At 48.2% G+C, this 18,804-nt stretch overlaps 6 protein-coding genes across 6 annotated transcripts; 4 read left to right on the plus strand and 2 right to left on the minus strand.

Moving 5' to 3' along the window:
- The first annotated feature begins 4,552 nt into the window (after positions 1 to 4,552).
- Positions 4,553 to 6,019, plus strand: B0J16DRAFT_111530 (uncharacterized protein). Its single transcript, XM_046121450.1, has one exon. The coding sequence runs from the start codon at positions 4,796 to 4,798 to the stop codon at positions 5,966 to 5,968; it is 1,173 nt and encodes a 390-aa protein (XP_045985185.1). The 5' UTR covers positions 4,553 to 4,795; the 3' UTR covers positions 5,969 to 6,019.
- A 926-nt stretch (positions 6,020 to 6,945) lies between these two features.
- On the plus strand, positions 6,946 to 12,080 carry B0J16DRAFT_339238 (uncharacterized protein). Its single transcript, XM_046127520.1, has 2 exons — positions 6,946 to 7,375; positions 7,427 to 12,080. Exons 1-2 carry the CDS (start codon positions 7,162 to 7,164, stop codon positions 11,776 to 11,778), a joined length of 4,566 nt encoding a protein of 1,521 aa, XP_045985186.1. The 5' UTR covers positions 6,946 to 7,161; the 3' UTR covers positions 11,779 to 12,080.
- A 33-nt stretch (positions 12,081 to 12,113) lies between these two features.
- B0J16DRAFT_339240 (leucine-rich repeat-domain-containing protein) lies at positions 12,114 to 13,397 on the plus strand. The gene is made up of 5 exons (XM_046127521.1): positions 12,114 to 12,426; positions 12,510 to 12,550; positions 12,610 to 12,870; positions 12,922 to 13,056; positions 13,115 to 13,397. The coding sequence occupies exons 1-5, from the start codon at positions 12,348 to 12,350 to the stop codon at positions 13,328 to 13,330; spliced, it is 732 nt and encodes a 243-aa protein (XP_045985187.1). The 5' UTR covers positions 12,114 to 12,347; the 3' UTR covers positions 13,331 to 13,397.
- Positions 13,398 to 14,572, minus strand: B0J16DRAFT_339241 (histone-fold-containing protein). Its single transcript, XM_046127522.1, has 4 exons — positions 14,184 to 14,572; positions 14,049 to 14,134; positions 13,910 to 14,000; positions 13,398 to 13,860 (listed from the first exon to the last, which is right to left on the minus strand). Exons 1-4 carry the CDS (start codon positions 14,245 to 14,247, stop codon positions 13,565 to 13,567), a joined length of 537 nt encoding a protein of 178 aa, XP_045985188.1. The 5' UTR covers positions 14,248 to 14,572; the 3' UTR covers positions 13,398 to 13,564.
- A 292-nt stretch (positions 14,573 to 14,864) lies between these two features.
- B0J16DRAFT_339243 (chloride channel) lies at positions 14,865 to 17,826 on the plus strand. Its single transcript, XM_046127523.1, has 5 exons — positions 14,865 to 15,192; positions 15,244 to 15,259; positions 15,315 to 15,596; positions 15,649 to 15,716; positions 15,766 to 17,826. The coding sequence occupies exons 1-5, from the start codon at positions 15,016 to 15,018 to the stop codon at positions 17,707 to 17,709; spliced, it is 2,487 nt and encodes an 828-aa protein (XP_045985189.1). The 5' UTR covers positions 14,865 to 15,015; the 3' UTR covers positions 17,710 to 17,826.
- B0J16DRAFT_339245 (uncharacterized protein) lies at positions 17,827 to 18,802 on the minus strand. The gene is made up of 4 exons (XM_046127524.1): positions 18,558 to 18,802; positions 18,358 to 18,454; positions 18,275 to 18,310; positions 17,827 to 18,226 (listed from the first exon to the last, which is right to left on the minus strand). The coding sequence occupies exons 1-4, from the start codon at positions 18,737 to 18,739 to the stop codon at positions 17,891 to 17,893; spliced, it is 651 nt and encodes a 216-aa protein (XP_045985190.1). The 5' UTR covers positions 18,740 to 18,802; the 3' UTR covers positions 17,827 to 17,890.
- Between the last annotated feature and the right edge of the window lie 2 nt (positions 18,803 to 18,804).

Genomic DNA, 18,804 nt, shown 5'->3' on the forward strand with positions numbered 1-18,804 from the left:
CAAGCGGGGAGTACTTGCAGTAAGTACTATATAATACATGTAATATGCAACTTTTACAGTCTCTTATGACCGGGCGCAAAAGTGAGCTTTACTGTTACTGAGTCCAATCCTGTCTCGAGGGACTGACCCATAGCGGAAGCGAGGGCGAAGCGAGAAGCAGGGCGGAGACAACAAGAGGAGAAAGAGAATAGACGGGATTAATTGTCAACAAAGATCGTTTCAACAGCAGTCTAGAATCGGAGAAAGACTATTCTAGGGAATAATCAACGGTCGATCATGAAGAGGCAAAAAAGTTGTCATGTTACAGAAGACCAAATAGAATGCGACGTTGATATGCAGTACCGTTATGCAAGATGATCCCTTGGCTGCTGCGTTGTCCTCTGGCCGTTTGACACGCGGCGAGATGAGACTTAGCTACAATAGACAGGTACTGTTACTATGTACACAGCCTCTTGATGGGCAGTTGGTCTGTAACCTGGTGATACCCTTGACTGTCACCGGAAGAATAACCAACATCCAACGACCAACTCATCAATCAAGTTTATCATTATTTGATATCTTCATAAAACTGTCGGATATCGTAAGTAATGACCCCGACGGACTTATAGTGGAGGTTGATCAAGGATGTTGATCAAATACAACCAGATGCATAGTCTACCCGTGTCGACGATCATCTACAGTGTTACTACGAACGGAGCGACGGAACAACTCTGACAATTCTCAAGAGACGAGATGCCAGAATAGGCACAAGATGCGGGTTTCTGAATGCTACTCTGACTTCTCCATTCTTGTCTTCCATAATGTAACTTGGATAGGACTCAAAGGAACAAGGCTGATGGTTCCTTTCTTCCCGATGCGTTGTGTAACTACCTAATGTAGGAATTGCAGCGAACCGGTAATAGCCATGCGATTTCAATTTATGCTCCCCGTCGTACAAAACAACGGGTAACTCTGCGGTGCGACAAACCTCTTCTTCTCTATACTAAGTATCTACCTTCCTACCTAGGTAGGTCGTTTCAACGCCCGAAGATCTGACAAGGGTCCATAGTTTTGTTCTGATCAAGACCTTTTCCCCGTGATTAATAAAATGGCATAGAGGATAGTCCTTGTTTATAGTGTGATATACTTGAAACTTGCGGGGACGGACCGGTGATGGGAGTTTTGCTTCTTAGTGTTTTCTAGAGCAATGGAAGATTTCGAGACCCTGTCATAAGATAGAGCCTCACAAGTACACAGAATTGAGGCGATACAAGGCACAGACTCATATCCATCATCAGCATCTGTCATGATATCTATCCGTACCTGAGAAACCCTCTCTCAGAGTCAGCTGCCAACTGTTTTGTACAACATAAACCGGAGGGTTCTATGCAAGAAAGCTACCGATCAATCGATTACCTATCCATCAAAACAAATAAAAAAGATGGAGGGTAGGCAAGGATTCAAGTTCGTCAAGGGTTCAAGGGCCGAGAGTTGGTTGTACGGGAAAAGCAAATACACACATATGTACACTCAACTTGACATCAACGCCCAGAAATGCCACAGATAATTTACATTCTTCTTAGAGGTCATAGAGTCCAAACTCATTTTACGCTCGGACGTAGGAGGCTATCTCAGGCATGCAAATAAGCACGGCACTTGCCATAAATTCTACTCCGTTTCCTGACCAAAGCCGCGTCGATCAGAAAGCCTCTCCCTTCCCGTTGACGTTGACGTCCTACAAGCGCAAGAATCTCCCGATTTAGACTTTAAGGGCGAAGAGAGAGAAGAGCTACGAAGTTCCCGGCGGTTTGGCACGAGGGAATGTCTTGCGGATTATGTATCGTGAGAGGAGAGGCACGGATAGTTTAGTACTGTACTGTACTGTAATGTTGACGGGCCGAAGTTGGACAACGATCGACGGATGGGCTTGTGTTGTGTTGCTGTTTTGTAAAGAATGTTTGTTCTACTCTAGTCTAGAATCATATCATGGATATACCTGGTGTCTGAATGTTACGTCGACGGACTGGATTGTTGTTGGTTTGTCTTTACAGCATGTGAGAGAGGCCGTGGGTTCAGTTGAGAATGGACTCTCTTCCGTTGAGACTCCACTGAATGATCCCCGCCGAAAAGACATTCCCTGTTTACGAGTATTTACGAGTACGCTCATGACAGTTGATAGAGAAGATGTACTGTACTGTGTTTCTCGGAACAGGTTGAATATGATTGGTTTATGGGGTTGGCTGACTGATGCTTAGATTCAAGGCCGTTTTGTGTCATTGGAGATTCAACACCATACAGACAGACGCACTTGACCCAATTGATTTGATGGCTATCACATTTCTCCCTTCTGACTCTCATCAAACGCCGTCCCGCACATCCCACACTTTTGATTATCGTCTCTCACACACACCCACTTGTTGACTGGCTGATGACCCCCCATGGCGTATACTGTACCATATCTAATCGCATCCGTCCTAGTACATCCGATAACATCGCCAGGGTTCATGTATCCTGATGTGATGTTTTGTCTTGGATTTTGGTGATGGCCTCTTTTTAGAGTTTAAGAAAAGGTCAAAGCCCATCTTGATCATCAGTGAGGATGTTTTGACGTCTACTGTAGTATGTAGTCCGTATCGTAGTAGCGTACATTCGACAATGATACCTTGGGATTACTTGCATCTTATTCCTTCATCAGCCAAGGCACTGTAAAGAATTACCTTGCTCGTGCTGTACTGTGCCGCCGCGGGTGTCCTTCCTACCGCCCAGCCGCCATCTGGCCATGCTCTCATGACCCTTGAGATCCATGTTTTCAATTGCCATCTTCTGAGAGTTGCCTGATTCACTCATTCTTTAATTGATTTAATCTAAACATTCACTGTAGAATTTCTACTGATTCAATGCCAAAAGTCAATGCAATTGAATGTAGTACCTACATAGTAACTTACAGTACATGGAGTTGTATGCGATATGCAGTGTGCCGACCAGTTCCTTCAATGTGCTACTGTAGTCACTGTAACCACACGCCTGCAGTAGGTATGATTCCAGTTAACACGCCCCCATAATCTACACCCTGGGTACCTACTAACCTAGGTTCTCTCCTCTCCTCTCTATGAGACGGCCATGACCTTGAAGCATCCATGCCATGTACATGTAATGTAATGTATGGATGGCTAGGTATGCATTACATTGCATTTGTCTACTGCAATAAAATCTCTCGCCATCCCCATCCCGCCTTTTCGCTCGCATGGCAATGTATCCATGCTGATCGACTGAAGAACTGACTGTTTCTTTTTTCGTTTATTGGGTTGCAGACAGGGCTTAGGTTAACGTTATCTGTCTCTGATCCGATCCTCGTCTCTTCTTCTTCTTTCTTCTCTCTTTCCCATCCTCTAAAATATCTCTTTACTCTTTCATCCCATCCCGCTTCTCCGCAATTCTCCTCGTCCCTTCCACTCATAACCGGTCTCTTAATTGATAACCGGCGCCTCTAAAGCTCTTCTACTTCCTCCTTGCCGCTTCGGGGAACAAGTCTTTCCAACTCCCGCGCCCTAAGAGCCCTAGGGGAATCAGAAAACCCCCGTTCTCTCTCTGCCTCTGCCTACTTTGCCCAACCTGAGCCAAGCTCCAACCTGTCGAGGTCCACCCCGTCGTTAGCGGACTGTGGCTTGCTTCTCCCGATCACAGAGAGTTCAACCAATCCCTGCCTTCGGAGCAGCTTGGAAAATCACTGGAAGATTCACTAGGACTGGAGATCGAACAAGACAAGACGAGACCCTAGACACAAAGCGAGACAGGGCTTTCGGACCGGACTAGTTGTCTCCCCTCGTAAAAAAAAAAAAGAAAACGACGATTTCTTGCAACGCTTCAATTCCGTCTTCCGCGCTCCTCTCTAGCCTCTAGCTTACCTAGCTTCCTTTCCTCCCCGCCGCACTACCCGGTGCATTATTCCCAGGAGGGCCAGAGTCTCCGCCCGACCTCGTTGAGATCCCCTGTCCTGGTCTTGTTCTCCGCTGTCGACAGCTGCAACTGCAACTGCAACTTTTTTTTGTTGGTTTGGAGTGGACTTTGACTTATCAAAGCCCGAGCGAGCCCTTATACATCATTCTCTCAACTCGACTCGACTTGTCCTCTTCATCATCATCATCATCTTTTACTTATCACTGTTGGTTCTGTCCACAACCAACATCAATTCATCACGCCAGGTGCCATCCTTAGTGGACCCATCTAACCCGTCGAGAACGAGACCAACTCGAATCATCCACCAATTCGTCTGAACCAACCAACCTTGGCTTCTAATCTTAAGCATCCATCTTCCTCCAACTTTCGGCATTTGCCTTCAAGCTCTCCAAACTTTGTCTCTTGCCCGATCCATAGTTGCCCGTCTTCATACACCACTTGTGCGAAGGGAGCCTTATATTATAACGACGCCTACGACGATTACGACCATCACGACAATAAGATAGACTGTTGCGAGTCTGACCACCAAACTTGAGTCTTTGTTGAAAGCTTATGGTGCTTGATTGACCATTACCATCACATCTCTTCGATACTATTGATACAAATTGGGTCTCGACCCAGCCCAGAACACGAACTACGCCGATCATTCCACAATCATTTGCCACGGAACCCCGACACATTCTCACTCCCCCAACTGACCCCATCCTTCGTCATACCTTTCTGCAAAGACGTAGCTTTTCAGCTCCAGCTCAATCCATCACCGAATTTCAGTCCGACATTTGGGGAGTCGGGTGAAAACCACCTGGCCCCTTACAAAACAGCCAACACGGCTCCACCGCGAGAAGCAGATTTCCGCGACATGGCTATGGACGCTCTCAAAAACCTTTCGAACAACGTTCCAGACTGGCTGCAGCGCCTCGACGACCTCAGCGGCCAGATCGACCGACGCCAGGCCGAGCTGGCCGCTGTCGCTGCAGCAGAAGGACGGAATCCAGAGACAAAGTCCCTACGCAATAAGGGCTCGACTGAGTCACTAAAGCCTAAAGATGACCCTCCGGTAGTCCACGCTGAGGCTCCCAACGACGAAGACATTCTCGAAGATGCTACTGCCGAGAACGGAGCGCAAACGCCAGTCAAGACCAATACGCCCAAGGTGCATACACCGAGTCCCGGTTCCATTCGCCAGCAACAAGAGATTATCAAGACAGCGCAAGCTAGAGCACGAGCTGTGGTCAAGAAGAAGCCCAAGTCACCATCTATGATGTCCAACGACGACGCTCCCGCTGCCTACCGAACAAGAACCATGATTATTGTTTACTACGACAGCTATGTTCAGGGCTTCTTTGACGAACTTGTGCGATTCGTCTCATCGAGTCGAAACCTAATGCGCAAGGCCAAGATGGCCGCAAGAGTCGCCCAGATCAAGAAGTTGGCCGAGCAAGACGTGTCTGAGGATGGCAATAACGACGACGCACTCCCTTCGCTACGATATATGAGCAGCAGGCGATTTGGCCCCATGTCAATAGCACGGCCTGGCGCTGGTGATCAGCCACCCGATGCATACGATAATCTCGATAAGGGTCTTGAATTTGTGCAGAGCATGTGCGAGCACGGTGCCCATCAGTTCCTGCGCGATGGAGACTGCAATGATGAAATCAGCAAGGTGCAGAAGCGACTTACCGAGGTCCTCGAGATGGCCAAGACAGAAATGGAGCGCGTCCAGCGCGAAGAACCTGAACTGGCCAAGGAAACAGGCGAGATGGGCAAGGTCCGCACACGGCGACCCATCAGCATGCGTCGCGAGATGTCGGCCGGCCTTAAGGAGGGCAGCCCAACACCCACCAAGGAGGAGAACAACAAACTGGAGCCCGCAAAGCTAGAAGCTGCCGAACCCACTCCAGCACCGGATCCCATGGCGCCCATGGCGGTGGATCCAAACATCATGGAAGCCGACGAGGGCATTGATGTCGAGATGGAGATTCCCAAACTACAATATCGATCAACCCGGGCGATGCGCAGCCGCGGTCCATAGAGTGGACGCGAGCCTTGCGCCTGGGCTATTATTCATTAAAGCGCCATGACTCTCCATTGCTTTTCAGCCACCATTCATATCGTGTTTCAAAACAGCAATTGTCACTCATCCATATCATTACTGGCGTATCGGGACTTGGGAAAGAAAGAAGAAAGCGTCGAGAGGGAAGAAGAAAATTCTACTTGGGACCTGTTATTTTTAAAAAATGCTTTGGAAACAAGTCTCACATCTTTCGTTACATATATCATGAAGCATGAGGCATGGCAAGAATGAGCTTTGTCTTTTTTCTCATTTAGTTTGTCTGTCTTGCTCATTTCTTTTCACTAAAAAAGAAAGACCATTCATAGCGTCGGGGTTGTCGTTGCATGTCGAAAGGGAATATTGTTGATTTATCTCTCTTCTTGTTTTTATATAGCCCTTTTTCTATACTATATTTTAGGTTCACGGTTACGAACAATGGGAATACTTGAAAAGAAGATCGCATGAGTTGTGATCTGGTACAATTTTATTAATATCATTTCTTATGACTTACTGAATGCTGTGTTGAAGAGTGATTTGGTGATACTGACTGCATATCTTTGAGCATAGTTTTCGTACATTAGAGGCTCTAGAGGTCGAGAGGCGATACTAATCCTCAAGGATGACAGTTAGACGTAACTTCGCGTTATCACGATGTGCTTGTAGCAAAGTGAATACTTTAACATAGTAGGCTGCTAAATGATCTGTTGTGCTGGGCTGTCAAGTTAGCGCCATTGGGTGAATTTTCAACCTGTTCAATAACTCTATATCTTTCAAAGTCTGTCATTGATTAACTGTACTCATTTTTAGTGAACTCATGTCTAAACGCTCCTATGCCTTTGCCTTGAGGCTCATGCTGAGGCTCATGCTGAGGCTCTTAGATGCGGTTGGTCTTACCTTAATGGTGTGGGCCAACTGACCGCGTGCTCAGGTACCACCTGCGCCCGTATGACGTCCCCTGTGGCTCCTGCCTCACTTGCACTTTCACATAACAACTACGAGCCCGACTGTAGCTTGCTTCTTCATACCTGCATCGCATACAGATTAATTGCCACAAGCCTCGATAGGCCATTTTCAACAGTTTCTTTTTGCAATCCGACCTACCCAAAATGACGACGGCTTCGTGCACGGCCAACCGATAGCTTCTACCATTTCGTTAGGCCCCCCGCCAAACCATGGGTCAAGGATTCTCCCTCGCGACGCCATCTGTCGGCAACGCGGGCATCGACATCTCGGAACTGAGTGATGTGCAGTATGAGAAGAGTATTGGAAATGCGAGGTTTATGAAGACTATTCGTGGTCGGCACGAGAACGGTCTAGTACTTGTCAAAGTCCTTGTCAAGCCATATACGGAGGTCAAGCTAGAGAAGTACAAGAAGCAGATCATCGGTGAGCTTCATACATGCTTCATTCTGCAAGGGAGTTACTGACCATGTTCAGAGCAGCATAGAGCGATATCGGACGTCCCTAACGCCCTCGGATTCCAGCGCATTATCGAGACCGAATCAAACGGTTACCTTGTCCGCCAGTTCCTTTACAGCTCGCTTTATGATCGACTAAGCACTCGGCCGTTCTTGGAAGATATAGAGAAGAAATGGTTGGCCTTTCAGCTTCTTTGCGCTCTGCGTGATTGCCATGCGCGAGATGTCTACCACGGCGATATCAAGGCGCAGAATGTCCTCGTGACCTCCTGGAACTGGCTCTATCTATCGGATTTCTCATCTGCGTATAAACCTATTATGCTGCCAGACGATAACCCAGCTGATTTCTCATATTTCTTCGATACGTCAGGCCGCCGCACATGTTATATCGCTCCCGAACGTTTCTTTGCTTCTGGAGAGGCACCGCCGCAGAAGGCAAAGATGACATGGGCGATGGACATCTTCAGTGCTGGTTGTGTAATTGCGCAAATGTTCCTGGAATCGGAAATCTTCAGTCTCGCTCAGTTGTATAAGTATCGTCGGGGCGAGTACGATCCTGTTATTACACATTTGAGTGTCATCGCAGATAAAGATATCGCCGACATGATAGCACATATGATTCAACTCGACCCGGAGAAGCGATACTCGGCGGAACAATACCTGGATTTCTGGAAGGGCAAAGTGTTTCCACATTACTTCTACAATTTTCTGCATCAGTATATGGGACTCATAACCGATCCTTCGTCAGGAAACAACCCTATGTCAGGTGCTTCAAAGAATCTTGGAGAAGCCGATGATCGAATCGACCGCGTGTTCTACGACTTTGACAAGATCTCATACTTCCTCGGATATCAGCTCGAGAAGCGAACCTCTGATAAACTAGTACCATCTTCCAGGCTAAGCCTCTCACATTTCCCTGTACGGCTGAATATTCCAAACCACAATCATACAGTGTCATCTGCTCTAGAACCGCCCGAAGACGACGGAACATTGATATTTTTGACACTTGTTGTGTCCCAACTCAGAAATACTGCTCGCGCATCTTCCCGGATTCGAGCATGCGATGTACTCCTTGCCTTCTCCGAAAGGCTAACTGATGAAGCGAAGTTAGACAGGGTGCTGCCGTATCTGATGACTCTTCTTGTCCCGGACGAGACAGATTTGGTGTTGATTGCTGCTATTCGAACCATCACGCAGCTCCTGGAGCTTGTGAAGATGGTCACACCCATCAATTCTCACGTTCTGGTAGAATACGTGTTGCCTCGTATGGAAATAGCATTAGGCTCGCGATCCAGAGTACCTAGTCCGCTGGTGAGAGCAGCATATGCTTCTTGCCTAGGAAGTCTTGCGACGACTGCGCAGAGATTTCTTGATATGGCATCGAGTCTTCGTGCTGATGGCTCAGTCCCTATCGCAGATCCAGAGATCGAACCAGGCGCGGATGCTAAGGCCAATTTCGAGAGTGTGTTCGATAATGCTGGACGACAACTCTTTGAGGTTCTTGAAAGCCATACCAAGCAGTTAGTGGAAGACTCAGACAATTCGGTTCGACGAGCATTTCTAGCGTCGGTACCTGACTTGTGCTACTTCTTTGACGATCATTCGAATGATGTTCTCCTTACTCACCTTAATACTTATCTCAACGATCGCGATTGGACACTTAAGTGTGCTTTCTTCGATACGATCGTTGGTATCGCAATCTTTGTTGGAAGCACGAGCTTGGAGGAGTTCATGCTACCTCTAATGATCCAAGCCTTAACTGATACAGAGGAAAACGTAGTGCAAGCAGCACTTCATTCTCTTGCTCAATTGGCTAGGTTGGGCTTGCTATCGAAACCCAAGATTTGGGAACTGGTTGACCTCATTAGCCGATTTACCATGCACCCGAATATTTGGATACGGGAATCGGCGGCAGAATTCTTGTCCGAATCAGCGCGCTTCTTGGAACCTGCTGATGTGAGGTGTACTTTGATGCCTCTTGTAAAGCCATTCTTGAAAGTGGAGGTTCTGTCTGACTTTCAGGAGCTCAATATTCTCGATGCACTCAAGAGGCCACTAACGCGAAACGTCTTCGATCAGGCCATCAATTGGGCTTTGAAGACTGAGCGTGGTAACTATTGGAAGCCACTGCAGCAGCTTAAGCCCTTGTTGTTTGGCTCTAAGTCAAGCCGATCTTCTCAAGATTTGTCCCAAAGCTCTATGGGACGGGTAGCTCGCAATGAAGAAGATGAGCAATGGTTGGCGAAGCTCAGAAACCTTGGACTGAAACACGAGGACGAGTTAAAGCTCGACGCTATGAGAGAATTCATCTGGCGCCTTAGCAAGATGAAGGCACGGGATGCCTCAACTGCAGATGGCAGCACGTCTAATGGAGTGGTTTCTCTTAAGAGCTTAGGAGTCACTCCTCAAACTGTGTTCTTTGACGAGACACCCCTTCGCGATCCCAGAGTAGTTGCCGACCTCGAGCGACCAGAAGAACCTTATACCATTGCAGATGCTCTTTTGGACGCCTCAATGACCATTGATGACTTGACGGGTGGAAAGAAGAGGGCCAGCAATAACCGACGAGTACAAAGTGTTGGGCCGCGCTCATCAGGTCGTCTCCTGTCACCAGCTGCTGTTGGTCGAACACATTCCAGGACACCATCAGCGTCACAGGCGGGCCAGACTGATGACAGACACACCCAAGGAGAGTCATCATCTAGAAACGCAATCCGCCACCAGGCAAGTGCACTGAGCTTGCTCGACCGCAAAGACAGAAACAAATCAATTGCACAAACTGGTACTACCGACACTAATGCATTTGGCCAAGTTGAAGGACCCTTTGCTCAAGCTTTAGCAGAACAACTGCCAACGTCCAACGGCAAAGACGGAGACACTGCACGCCGTCGAGTGGCGAAGCATAGTTACGATGGGAATGACCCGAGTATTCAGAGAATGCTGGACAACATGTATGTGGATAACTTCCCTCGTGATGTTATCGAGTTTGGACCTATTGTCACGCCCATCAAGAGAAGCAAAGCGAGTCGAGTTAGTGTTCAGCCTGGAGAAGAGCCCTGGAAACCTGAGGGTCAGCTTGTCGCAACATTTGGCGAACATAAGGGACCCGTCAACAGGGTGTTGCCATCTCCTGATCATGTCTTCTTCATAACTGGCGGCGATGATGGCACTGTGAGAGTCTGGGATACAGCACGACTCGAGCGTAATATCACGCACCGTTCCCGCCAGGTCCATAAACATGGCGACAACACACGGGTTGTTGCCCTCTGTTTTGTTGAAAACTCACATTGTTTCGTGAGTTGCGCGTCTGATGGCAGCGTGCACGTTGTCAAGGTCGACACAGTTCAGGCTAGTGGTGTGATCAGGTACGGCAAGTTGCGTGTTCTACGCGAACATCAGCTCCCAGATGGCGAGTTTGCAGTATGGTGCGAACACTTTAGGCAAGAATCAAACTCGGTCCTCATTATCGCCACGAATCGTTCGAGGATCATAGGCATCGACTTGAGAACCATGGATCTCCTTTACACCCTAGAAAATCCAGTGCATCATGGAACACCTACTTGTTTCTGTGTGGATAGGAAGCGCAACTGGCTTTGCGTGGGCACTTCTCATGGAGTAGTTGACCTTTGGGACTTACGCTTCAAGATGCGACTTAAGGGTTGGGGTCTGCCAGGTAAAGGATCAATCTACAGAATTTGCATACACCCCACCAAGGGTCGTGGTAAATGGGTATGCATCTCTGGAGGAACAGGTCAAGGAGAAGTCACAGTCTGGGATCTCGAGAAGACGGTCTGCCGAGAAATCTATCGGGTTGGAAGCAGCAAAGACGGGCTTAAGGGGTACGAAGCATGGGACGTCGATGAAGACAAGCGGGAAGGGATGCTTGGACGATACGCTACCGATATCGAGCCAAGCGAAACCGCGAACGCCGACCGAGGTGTTCGCGCTATGGTTGTTGGCACTGCAACCGTGGACGATTCTAGAGACGTTAGACACGCTTTCATTGTCACGGGTGGCTCAGACAAACGATTGCGGTTCTGGGATCTCTCACGGATGGAGAGCTCCTTCATATACAGCGGACTCACACCAGAACAAGCCAAACCAACCTATACAACATCACACCCCTCGACAGCGCTGACGCTGAACATGGAGCGATTTCCCAGACAAGCACCGACAGCCCCTAATGCGGGCTCTGGGTCTAAGGCGAAATCCTCCAGTGCGCGACCGCCGAGATCGACAGTTATTTCCCTTCAACAGCAACAGTTGCTGCAGTCACACATGGATGCTATTTTAGACGTGGCGTTGCTGGAGTCTCCCTACACCATGAGCGTTTCGGTGGATCGAATGGGAGTTGTGTTTGTGTTTCAGTAGAATCGGGATGCAATTAGAAACATTCCACTGGAGTTGATTGAGAAACAAAGAGCAAGAGCAAGTACTTTTTAGTTGACTGGTATACCATACATTGGAACTCTGGATAGAGTGATGAATTAAGACTTGGTACTGTCTAGAATTATAAGTATGCCTTGATTGATGAAGTTCTGCGGAATAACGATTGCAACTGTATGCTGCATGTATGAAGCTGGCCCCCAGCTCCCAGTGAGTTCATTTATGATCTATTTTCATATCTACACATACACTTACAATTAGAAAACAAATAAATACATGAAATTCTTTAGCATCTAATTTTTATTCATGTTGTCCTACATGTAAGTTGTTGATGCTGCATTGTGGCTGAACTCCGGATGCCACACTTAAGCTTCCGCCACACGCGACACCAAAATTTCCCCATCCGCCTTGTCGAGATCATCAGCCTTGCCATATATCAACACCACCAACATTCGTACGCATTAGCCTCACCGACCTTACGATATCGACTCTATAGAGAAACGACTATAGTAACATACCATATCTGAACCCGAGGTAACAGCCCTAGATCCAAGATGCGGCTCACCGCCGACCTCATCCGGGATTCCCTATCCTACCTCAATCCTCTGAAGGAGCGAGAGCTTGATCTCCGAGGTGCGTTTGAAAAGAGCAGATGCTACACTTTTTGATCTTTAGAGAGCGCAGAGTTGATACAATCGTCTTTGCGGCGTGAACAGGACACCGAATTCCAGCCATTGAGAACTTGGGTGTTGCTGGCGTAAGTTAAGCTCCTAACCCTCTGCTGTTTGTACGATTGCTAATAGATTGACCGTATAGCCTCACGATGCCATCGACTTTACCGATAATGACATTCAAGTACTGGGAAACTTCCCCCTATCGCCGCGCATAACGACCCTTCTCCTCGCACGAAACCGCGTCTCGAACATTCAGCCCTCTCTGGCCAAAGCCATCCCGAACCTTTCCAACCTGGTGCTATCGTCGAACAACGTCGCAGAACTCGCGGATCTGGACGCACTAGCGCTGTTCCCTCGATTGACGCACTTGGTGCTGTCTGATAACCCTGTATCCAAGAAGGAGGTGAGTCGGGAATGCGACAATGGCGGTGACTCGTACTGATGCGCGGTGTAGAACTACCGATACTGGGTGCTCTGGAAATGCCCCTCCGTACGATTCCTCGACTTCGTCAAGGTGAAGGAGTCTGAGAGAGAGCATGCTCGCGAACTATTTGGAACTGAGGAAGAGCCTACTGCATTGGCTGCCAAGGTTCGTACTACTTCTTTCGACAGCAAGCTGGTCACGCCAAAGCTAACAACATACACAGATCCAAGGTATCAAGACCACCAACTTCAGCGCCTCCGCCGACGGCTCGGAAGCGCCCTCCAAGCTTTCACGAATAAAGCTCACAGATGCCGAGAAGAAGCGATTGCAGGAGCGTATCAAGAAGGCTACCAGCCTGCAGGAGATTATTGCGTTGGAGAAGGAGCTCAACGAGGGACGTCTGCCTTCTGGCATTCACGGAGATGCTATGGAGGAATAATACTTCGCATGTATGAAGCAAGACAGCTGTGCAAAGGATCTGGATGGGGTTTACAGAAAATATCATGATTATTCGTATTTTGGGAAATACATCCCCTTGCAATGACTACTCCTAGTTGATGTCCTATTCTTCTTGTCTGCTTCTTTTTCCACTGGCGGTTTGGTCGGTATAATCTTCCGCTCGACGTCTCAGCTCTGCTTTGACCCGATCTCCGTCGTCAAGTACAGTTGGTAACTAGCCGGTCATGGCCACGTCTCCGTCCCTGTTCTGTCTCGACTCCATCTCCAGCTGTGAGTTGGGATCATCTTCTGGGTCATTGAGATGCGCAGAGGCGCCCATGGAGTTACCGTTTACATGAGGCTTCTTAGCGCCGTTTGCCATTGGGAAGTTAATAGTCTGGTTGTCGTTGTTGTCACCTTGGAGACGTGCTCGTGTCGCTGCGGCGGAAGCCTTGATGTTCTTGTAAGGCACTGTCTTTGGTACAGTGTCCTCGAGAAACTCAAGGTTGTCATGATGCGCGACGGCAGATGCTGACAAAGTCAATAGGTGCTATGATAAAAAGCAGAGTATTAGACTTACCGACGTCCTTGTATTGGATGTTTCGACGGGGCTTGCGGTCTAGCTTGGCTTGGGTATGTGATTCCTCTGCCAGATGCTGGACAAACATCTCCTATGTAGTGTGAGTACAGAGTCGAAAGGTAGGGGGGAGAACGCATACAGCAGCGAGGGTTATCACGAAGGCTGCATTGTTAGAGCAGAGACCGATCTCCGGGTCTTGCGCGATGATCTTCTTGACTCTTGAGACTGGATTTATGTTAGGAAATCACTATTTGAATTGGGTGATTGAACTTACGAGGAAGTTGGTTTTGTCCTGTAGGCTCCTTACGAGGAGGGATTGCTGTAGTGTTGTAAGGCATGGTGGGGTGGTAGAGATGGAATTATTTGTGTGTATAAAGTGTGAGTCTGCAAATGTTAGAATGTGTTGAGGTTGATGACTTTGATACTGGTCTGTAGTGGATGCTAAAGCTGGAGGTCACAGGGGAAACAGAGGTGCAGGTTGGTTTGGAGGAGGTGTGGGAAACATCCATAAGGGAAAGGATGGGGACAAAGTTCAAGCAGCAAAACACAAATGATTCAACACCAGGCATTCAGCGTGCTTCATATCGATATGGCATCAAGCATGAGAAAGCCTGTACTTCAGCTTACAATGGAAACTTACCTTGATTGAGTTATGCAGTTCAACGATTAGAGTTGCTATCAGGGGCTAAGCTGCGCTGGAGGCTTAAGAGGCTTGAAAATGGTAATATGGCACAAAAGCAATGAGAAAGAATATAAAGGAGCTGGTTTGCTTAAGTTTAAGGCTTCTTGAGAACCGAAATTTGGTAAAGATGGAATCGTCGTTCAGATAAAGTCAAGACATACGCGAAGAAAGTCGGTTGAGACGCGATGCTGCAACCACTAAACGCGGTTTTGTGGCTAGAGCTTAAGCCACATATTGGTGTCAGCCTCCCTGCTGGCCATTACGACACTTTAGCATAGAACAACCTTTGCGAAAAGAGAACGTTTGGAACAGAAATAACGCCTGGATTTGTCTAAACTGTATTGTCAACTCCTTGATCTCGTTGTTTCAACTTGCGCGACCCCAGAACCGCCGACCGATCGACAATGGTCGCCTTGTCCGAGCCATGAACGTGCGACAATCATCTTTCAGCTTGGCCCCTCCTGGGCCTGAAAGGCGTCCCTCAGTAGTATCGCGTCTATCATCCGTCTTCTCCAATGCGGATCAGGAAGCGGGGACCGCTACATCTACTACAGGGGCGGCCCTCATAGAGGAGGAGATTGCCGAGATTAAGAGATATGAAGTAAGTTCGGATGCGCCAAACGTGCTATCTTGACGCTAACCAAGGGTCTAGGACTTTACAACAATAGGTATGCGCCTCGACCGATCACGAATGATAACTCTCGATACTGATATCTGTGGTAGATTGGGTTCAAGATGCCGCGCGCGAGCAAGCGAAGCGTAAGGTGCGGAGGAAGCAAGCGGCCGGCCGATATGATATGGGACAACCTAAATGGCGATATCAGTTATGGAAGAGTTATGATGCGGCGCAAGCCTGGATCGTGGTGACCATCATTGGTGTTGCGATTGGGTTAAACGCTGCGCTTTTGAACATTATTACAGAATGGCTATCCGATGTCAAGATGGGCTACTGCGAGACAGGGTTCTATCTGAACGAGAACTTTTGCTGTTGGGGAGAAGAGAATGGTAAACTATTGTTCTTGATATGCCGTTATGGATCGGGACTGACGGAAGACAGGTTGCGATCAATGGCACAGATGGACCGGATTTGAGCCTTTTAATTATTTCGTATACCTTGTCTTTGCGGTAAGTCAACTTGCATTCTAAAATGCGCCAATATCAACTGACTGGATAGACTCTGTTTGCTTGTGTCGCTGGCACCTTGGTCAAGTCATTCGCACCATATGCCGCAGGTTCAGGTATTTCCGAGATCAAGTGCATTATTGCCGGATTCGTTATGAAAGGTTTCCTTGGCTGGTGGACTCTGATCATCAAATCGATTTGTCTACCTCTGGCCATTGCATCTGGCCTGTCGGTTGGTAAAGAAGGTCCCAGTGTACACTACGCTGTGTGCACAGGAAATGTCATCTCTCGACTCTTCGGCAAGTATAAGCGCAACGCTTCCAAGACTAGGGAGTTTCTAAGCGCTTCAGCCGCTGCTGGTGTTGCTGTCGCTTTCGGTAGTCCTATCGGTGGTGTGCTCTTCTCTCTTGAGGAGATGTCCAACCAGTTTCCCCTGAAGACTCTATGGCGCAGTTACTTCTGCGCTCTGGTCGCGACAGCGGTCCTTGCTGCTATGAATCCCTTCCGAACTGGCCAACTGGTCATGTTCCAGGTCGAGTATAAGAACGACTGGCACTTTTTTGAGTTGCTGTTCTATGTCCTGCTTGGTATTTTCGGAGGACTTTATGGTGCCTTTGTGATCAAGTGGAATTTGAGGGTTCAGTCCTTCCGAAAGAAGTACTTGAAGGATTATGCTGTCCTCGAAGCGACCTTGTTGGCAGCTGGTACTGCCATTATTGCTTATCCCAACGCTTTCTTGAGGATCGACATGACGGAGAGTATGGAGATTCTCTTCTCAGAGTGTAGCACTGGGGACCATTACCATGGCCTCTGCGAGCCAAACAAGCGGTGGTGGAACATCGTATCACTGTTCATAGCTACCTTCCTGCGACTATTCCTCGTCATCCTATCTTATGGATGCAAGGTCCCGGCTGGTATCTTCGTTCCATCTATGGCCATCGGAGCTTCATTTGGAAGAATGGTGGGAATCATTGTCCAGGCTATTCACGAAGCCAATCCTACCAGTGTCTTCTTCGCTGCGTGCAAGCCAGACGAGCCTTGTATTACGCCTGGCACGTATGCTCTGCTCGGAGCTGCCGCTGCGCTGAGTGGTATCATGCACATCACTATTTCCGTGGTAGTCATCATGTTTGAGCTTACCGGTGCCCTCAACTACATCCTTCCCACCATGATCGTTGTTGGAGTTACTAAGGCTATCAGCGAGCTATTCGGTAGGGGAGGTATTGCCGATAGGATGATCTGGTTTAGCGGGATGCCGTTCCTCGACAGTAAAGAGGAACATAACTTTGGTGTACCTGTTTCGGCAGTCATGAGGACCTCAGTTGTATCAATGCCTGTTCATGGACTCACTCTGGGCGAAGTCCAGCAGCTTCTTGCTGACGACCGGTATCAAGGCTTTCCCGTTGTGGAGGACAAGCATACTAAGGTCCTTATCGGCTATATCGGCAGTACTGAGTTGCGGTATGCTATTGACAAGATGAGTCGAACAACGCCCTTGTCCGAGACATTGAAGTGCACATTTGTACCGTCATCGTCAAATTTGTCTACCACATCCCTCCATGGCGACTCATCTCATCCCCAGACTCTCGACTTCAGCCGATATGTTGACGCAACACCAGTCACAGCTCACCCAAGACTACCTCTTGAAACTGTCATGGAGTTGTTCCAAAAGATCGGCCCTCGTGTTATCCTCATCGAGTACCATGGCAAGCTTACTGGCCTTGTCACTGTCAAAGATTGTCTGAGATATCAATTCAAGGTCGAAGCAGCCGAGAACCCCAAGGACAACCATCGTATCGAAGAGGGGCAGGAACAAGTATGGAACCTACTCCTTAGAGCCGGCAATTGGTTTTCTTGCAGAGTTTCAAGGTACTCTGGAGGTCGCATACGTTTGAGTAGCAATTCTGGTGATGAGCGACCACTGGGTAGAGGGCAGATCCTTGACGGCGATGAAGAAGTGCTTGATGAGGGTGTAGAGCTGGAGAGCCGGCGGTGATTGTACGAGTATGTGCTTGTCAGAGCTGTGATGTTTAAACTATAGAGATCCACATGGTACGCTGGCGTTTTGGAATCGAATCTATTTCTGTTATATAGCCAAACATTTCAACTACATCTAAGAGGCTATCTACTCTGATATATGCCATGTCTGTTTATTCCTGGCATGCCACCTAACGCGCCTATCGCGACCTCTCGTCTGATTCTCTTCCTAAATCAATGATATCCTCGTCCTCGTCCCTTCTCAGCTCTTCTTCATCTTCGGTTGGTACAGGAACATAGCTTGGCCCCTCAGCCGCTGCAGCAGCACCGGCATCCTTGGTCTCATCCTTTCGACCCACGATGACATTGCCTGCAACAAGAAGCGCGGCACCAGCCCACCACAGCGGCGGTAGAACCTCTGAGAAGACCAAAGCACCCAGTACAGCGGTAACCATGAAGTTGGTTGAAGTGTTCAAGATGGACACTTGCGTTGTGGAAGTTCCGCGTGCAAGAGCCTTGGTGAAGAGTGTCCACATCTAGGTCAGTGTTAGTAAGTAGCTCTGTGCAGCAAGGGAGTAACTGACCACGCCGTTGAATGTGAGATTAAGGACAAAGAAAAGCTGTAGAGATTAGTGCGAGTTCAATCAAGAGTCAAAGAACAACTTACACCTCGGACGGCATATTCAACAATATGTTCATGAGAGGAGAGGCCGATGAGACTAGCGATGCCATTGGATAGGTTCGTAGTAAGTTGTGTAGTTGTCCTAAGTAATACTCAGCAAGAGTTTTTGACTATGAAAGGCGTATTGCTAGCTTTTCAAGAGCCTAAAAACGACCTCATTTCTAGCACCAATATCAATAACTCACAATTTAGCAAAGACTCCATTGAAAGCTGCACAAGCACCACTAGCAACCGCAAAGAACATCCATTGCGATCGCATACTCCAATTACTAGGCGACGGCATTGTAGAAGCTGATTCGCTCTTCAAAGATGAAGGGAGAGAAGGTTCAGGTTCTGAAAAAGCTGCTGTTTGACGTTTACGAACCATGGCTGTCGGAGAGTTCGGAAGCTTTAGCTTGTTGATGAGATCGAAATGGCCCCTGATGATGATGA

Source organism: Fusarium flagelliforme (genome assembly GCF_020744385.1).
Source record: "Fusarium flagelliforme strain FIESC 12 MPI-CAGE-AA-0113 chromosome Unknown B0J16scaffold_3, whole genome shotgun sequence".
In the NCBI taxonomy this organism is placed as follows: Eukaryota; Fungi; Ascomycota; class Sordariomycetes; order Hypocreales; family Nectriaceae; genus Fusarium; species Fusarium flagelliforme.

Bases quoted from the DNA above. Each gene is read 5' to 3' on its own strand.
- B0J16DRAFT_339238 (XM_046127520.1), top strand. From the start codon at position 7,162: ATGGGTCAAGGATTCTCCCTCGCGACGCCATCTGTCGGCAACGCGGGC. The intron at 7,376-7,426 runs GTGAGCTTCATA...GACCATGTTCAG, and splicing joins GTACAAGAAGCAGATCATCG to AGCAGCATAGAGCGATATCG.
- B0J16DRAFT_339240 (XM_046127521.1), top strand. From the start codon at position 12,348: ATGCGGCTCACCGCCGACCTCATCCGGGATTCCCTATCCTACCTCAAT. The intron at 12,551-12,609 runs GTAAGTTAAGCT...TTGACCGTATAG, and splicing joins AGAACTTGGGTGTTGCTGGC to CCTCACGATGCCATCGACTT. The intron at 13,057-13,114 runs GTTCGTACTACT...CAACATACACAG, and splicing joins CTACTGCATTGGCTGCCAAG to ATCCAAGGTATCAAGACCAC.
- B0J16DRAFT_111530 (XM_046121450.1), top strand. From the start codon at position 4,796: ATGGCTATGGACGCTCTCAAAAACCTTTCGAACAACGTTCCAGACTGG.
- B0J16DRAFT_339243 (XM_046127523.1), top strand. From the start codon at position 15,016: ATGAACGTGCGACAATCATCTTTCAGCTTGGCCCCTCCTGGGCCTGAA. The intron at 15,597-15,648 runs GTAAACTATTGT...GACGGAAGACAG, and splicing joins CTGTTGGGGAGAAGAGAATG to GTTGCGATCAATGGCACAGA. The intron at 15,717-15,765 runs GTAAGTCAACTT...CTGACTGGATAG, and splicing joins TCGTATACCTTGTCTTTGCG to ACTCTGTTTGCTTGTGTCGC.
- B0J16DRAFT_339245 (XM_046127524.1), bottom strand. From the start codon at position 18,739: ATGGTTCGTAAACGTCAAACAGCAGCTTTTTCAGAACCTGAACCTTCT. The intron at 18,455-18,557 runs GTGAGTTATTGA...AGTATTACTTAG, and splicing joins AATGGAGTCTTTGCTAAATT to GACAACTACACAACTTACTA. The intron at 18,227-18,274 runs GTCAGTTACTCC...ACACTGACCTAG, and splicing joins ATCTCACATTCAACGGCGTG to ATGTGGACACTCTTCACCAA.
- B0J16DRAFT_339241 (XM_046127522.1), bottom strand. From the start codon at position 14,247: ATGCCTTACAACACTACAGCAATCCCTCCTCGTAAGGAGCCTACAGGA. The intron at 14,001-14,048 runs GTATGCGTTCTC...CACACTACATAG, and splicing joins TCGTGATAACCCTCGCTGCT to GAGATGTTTGTCCAGCATCT. The intron at 13,861-13,909 runs GTAAGTCTAATA...TGACTTTGTCAG, and splicing joins CATCCAATACAAGGACGTCG to CATCTGCCGTCGCGCATCAT.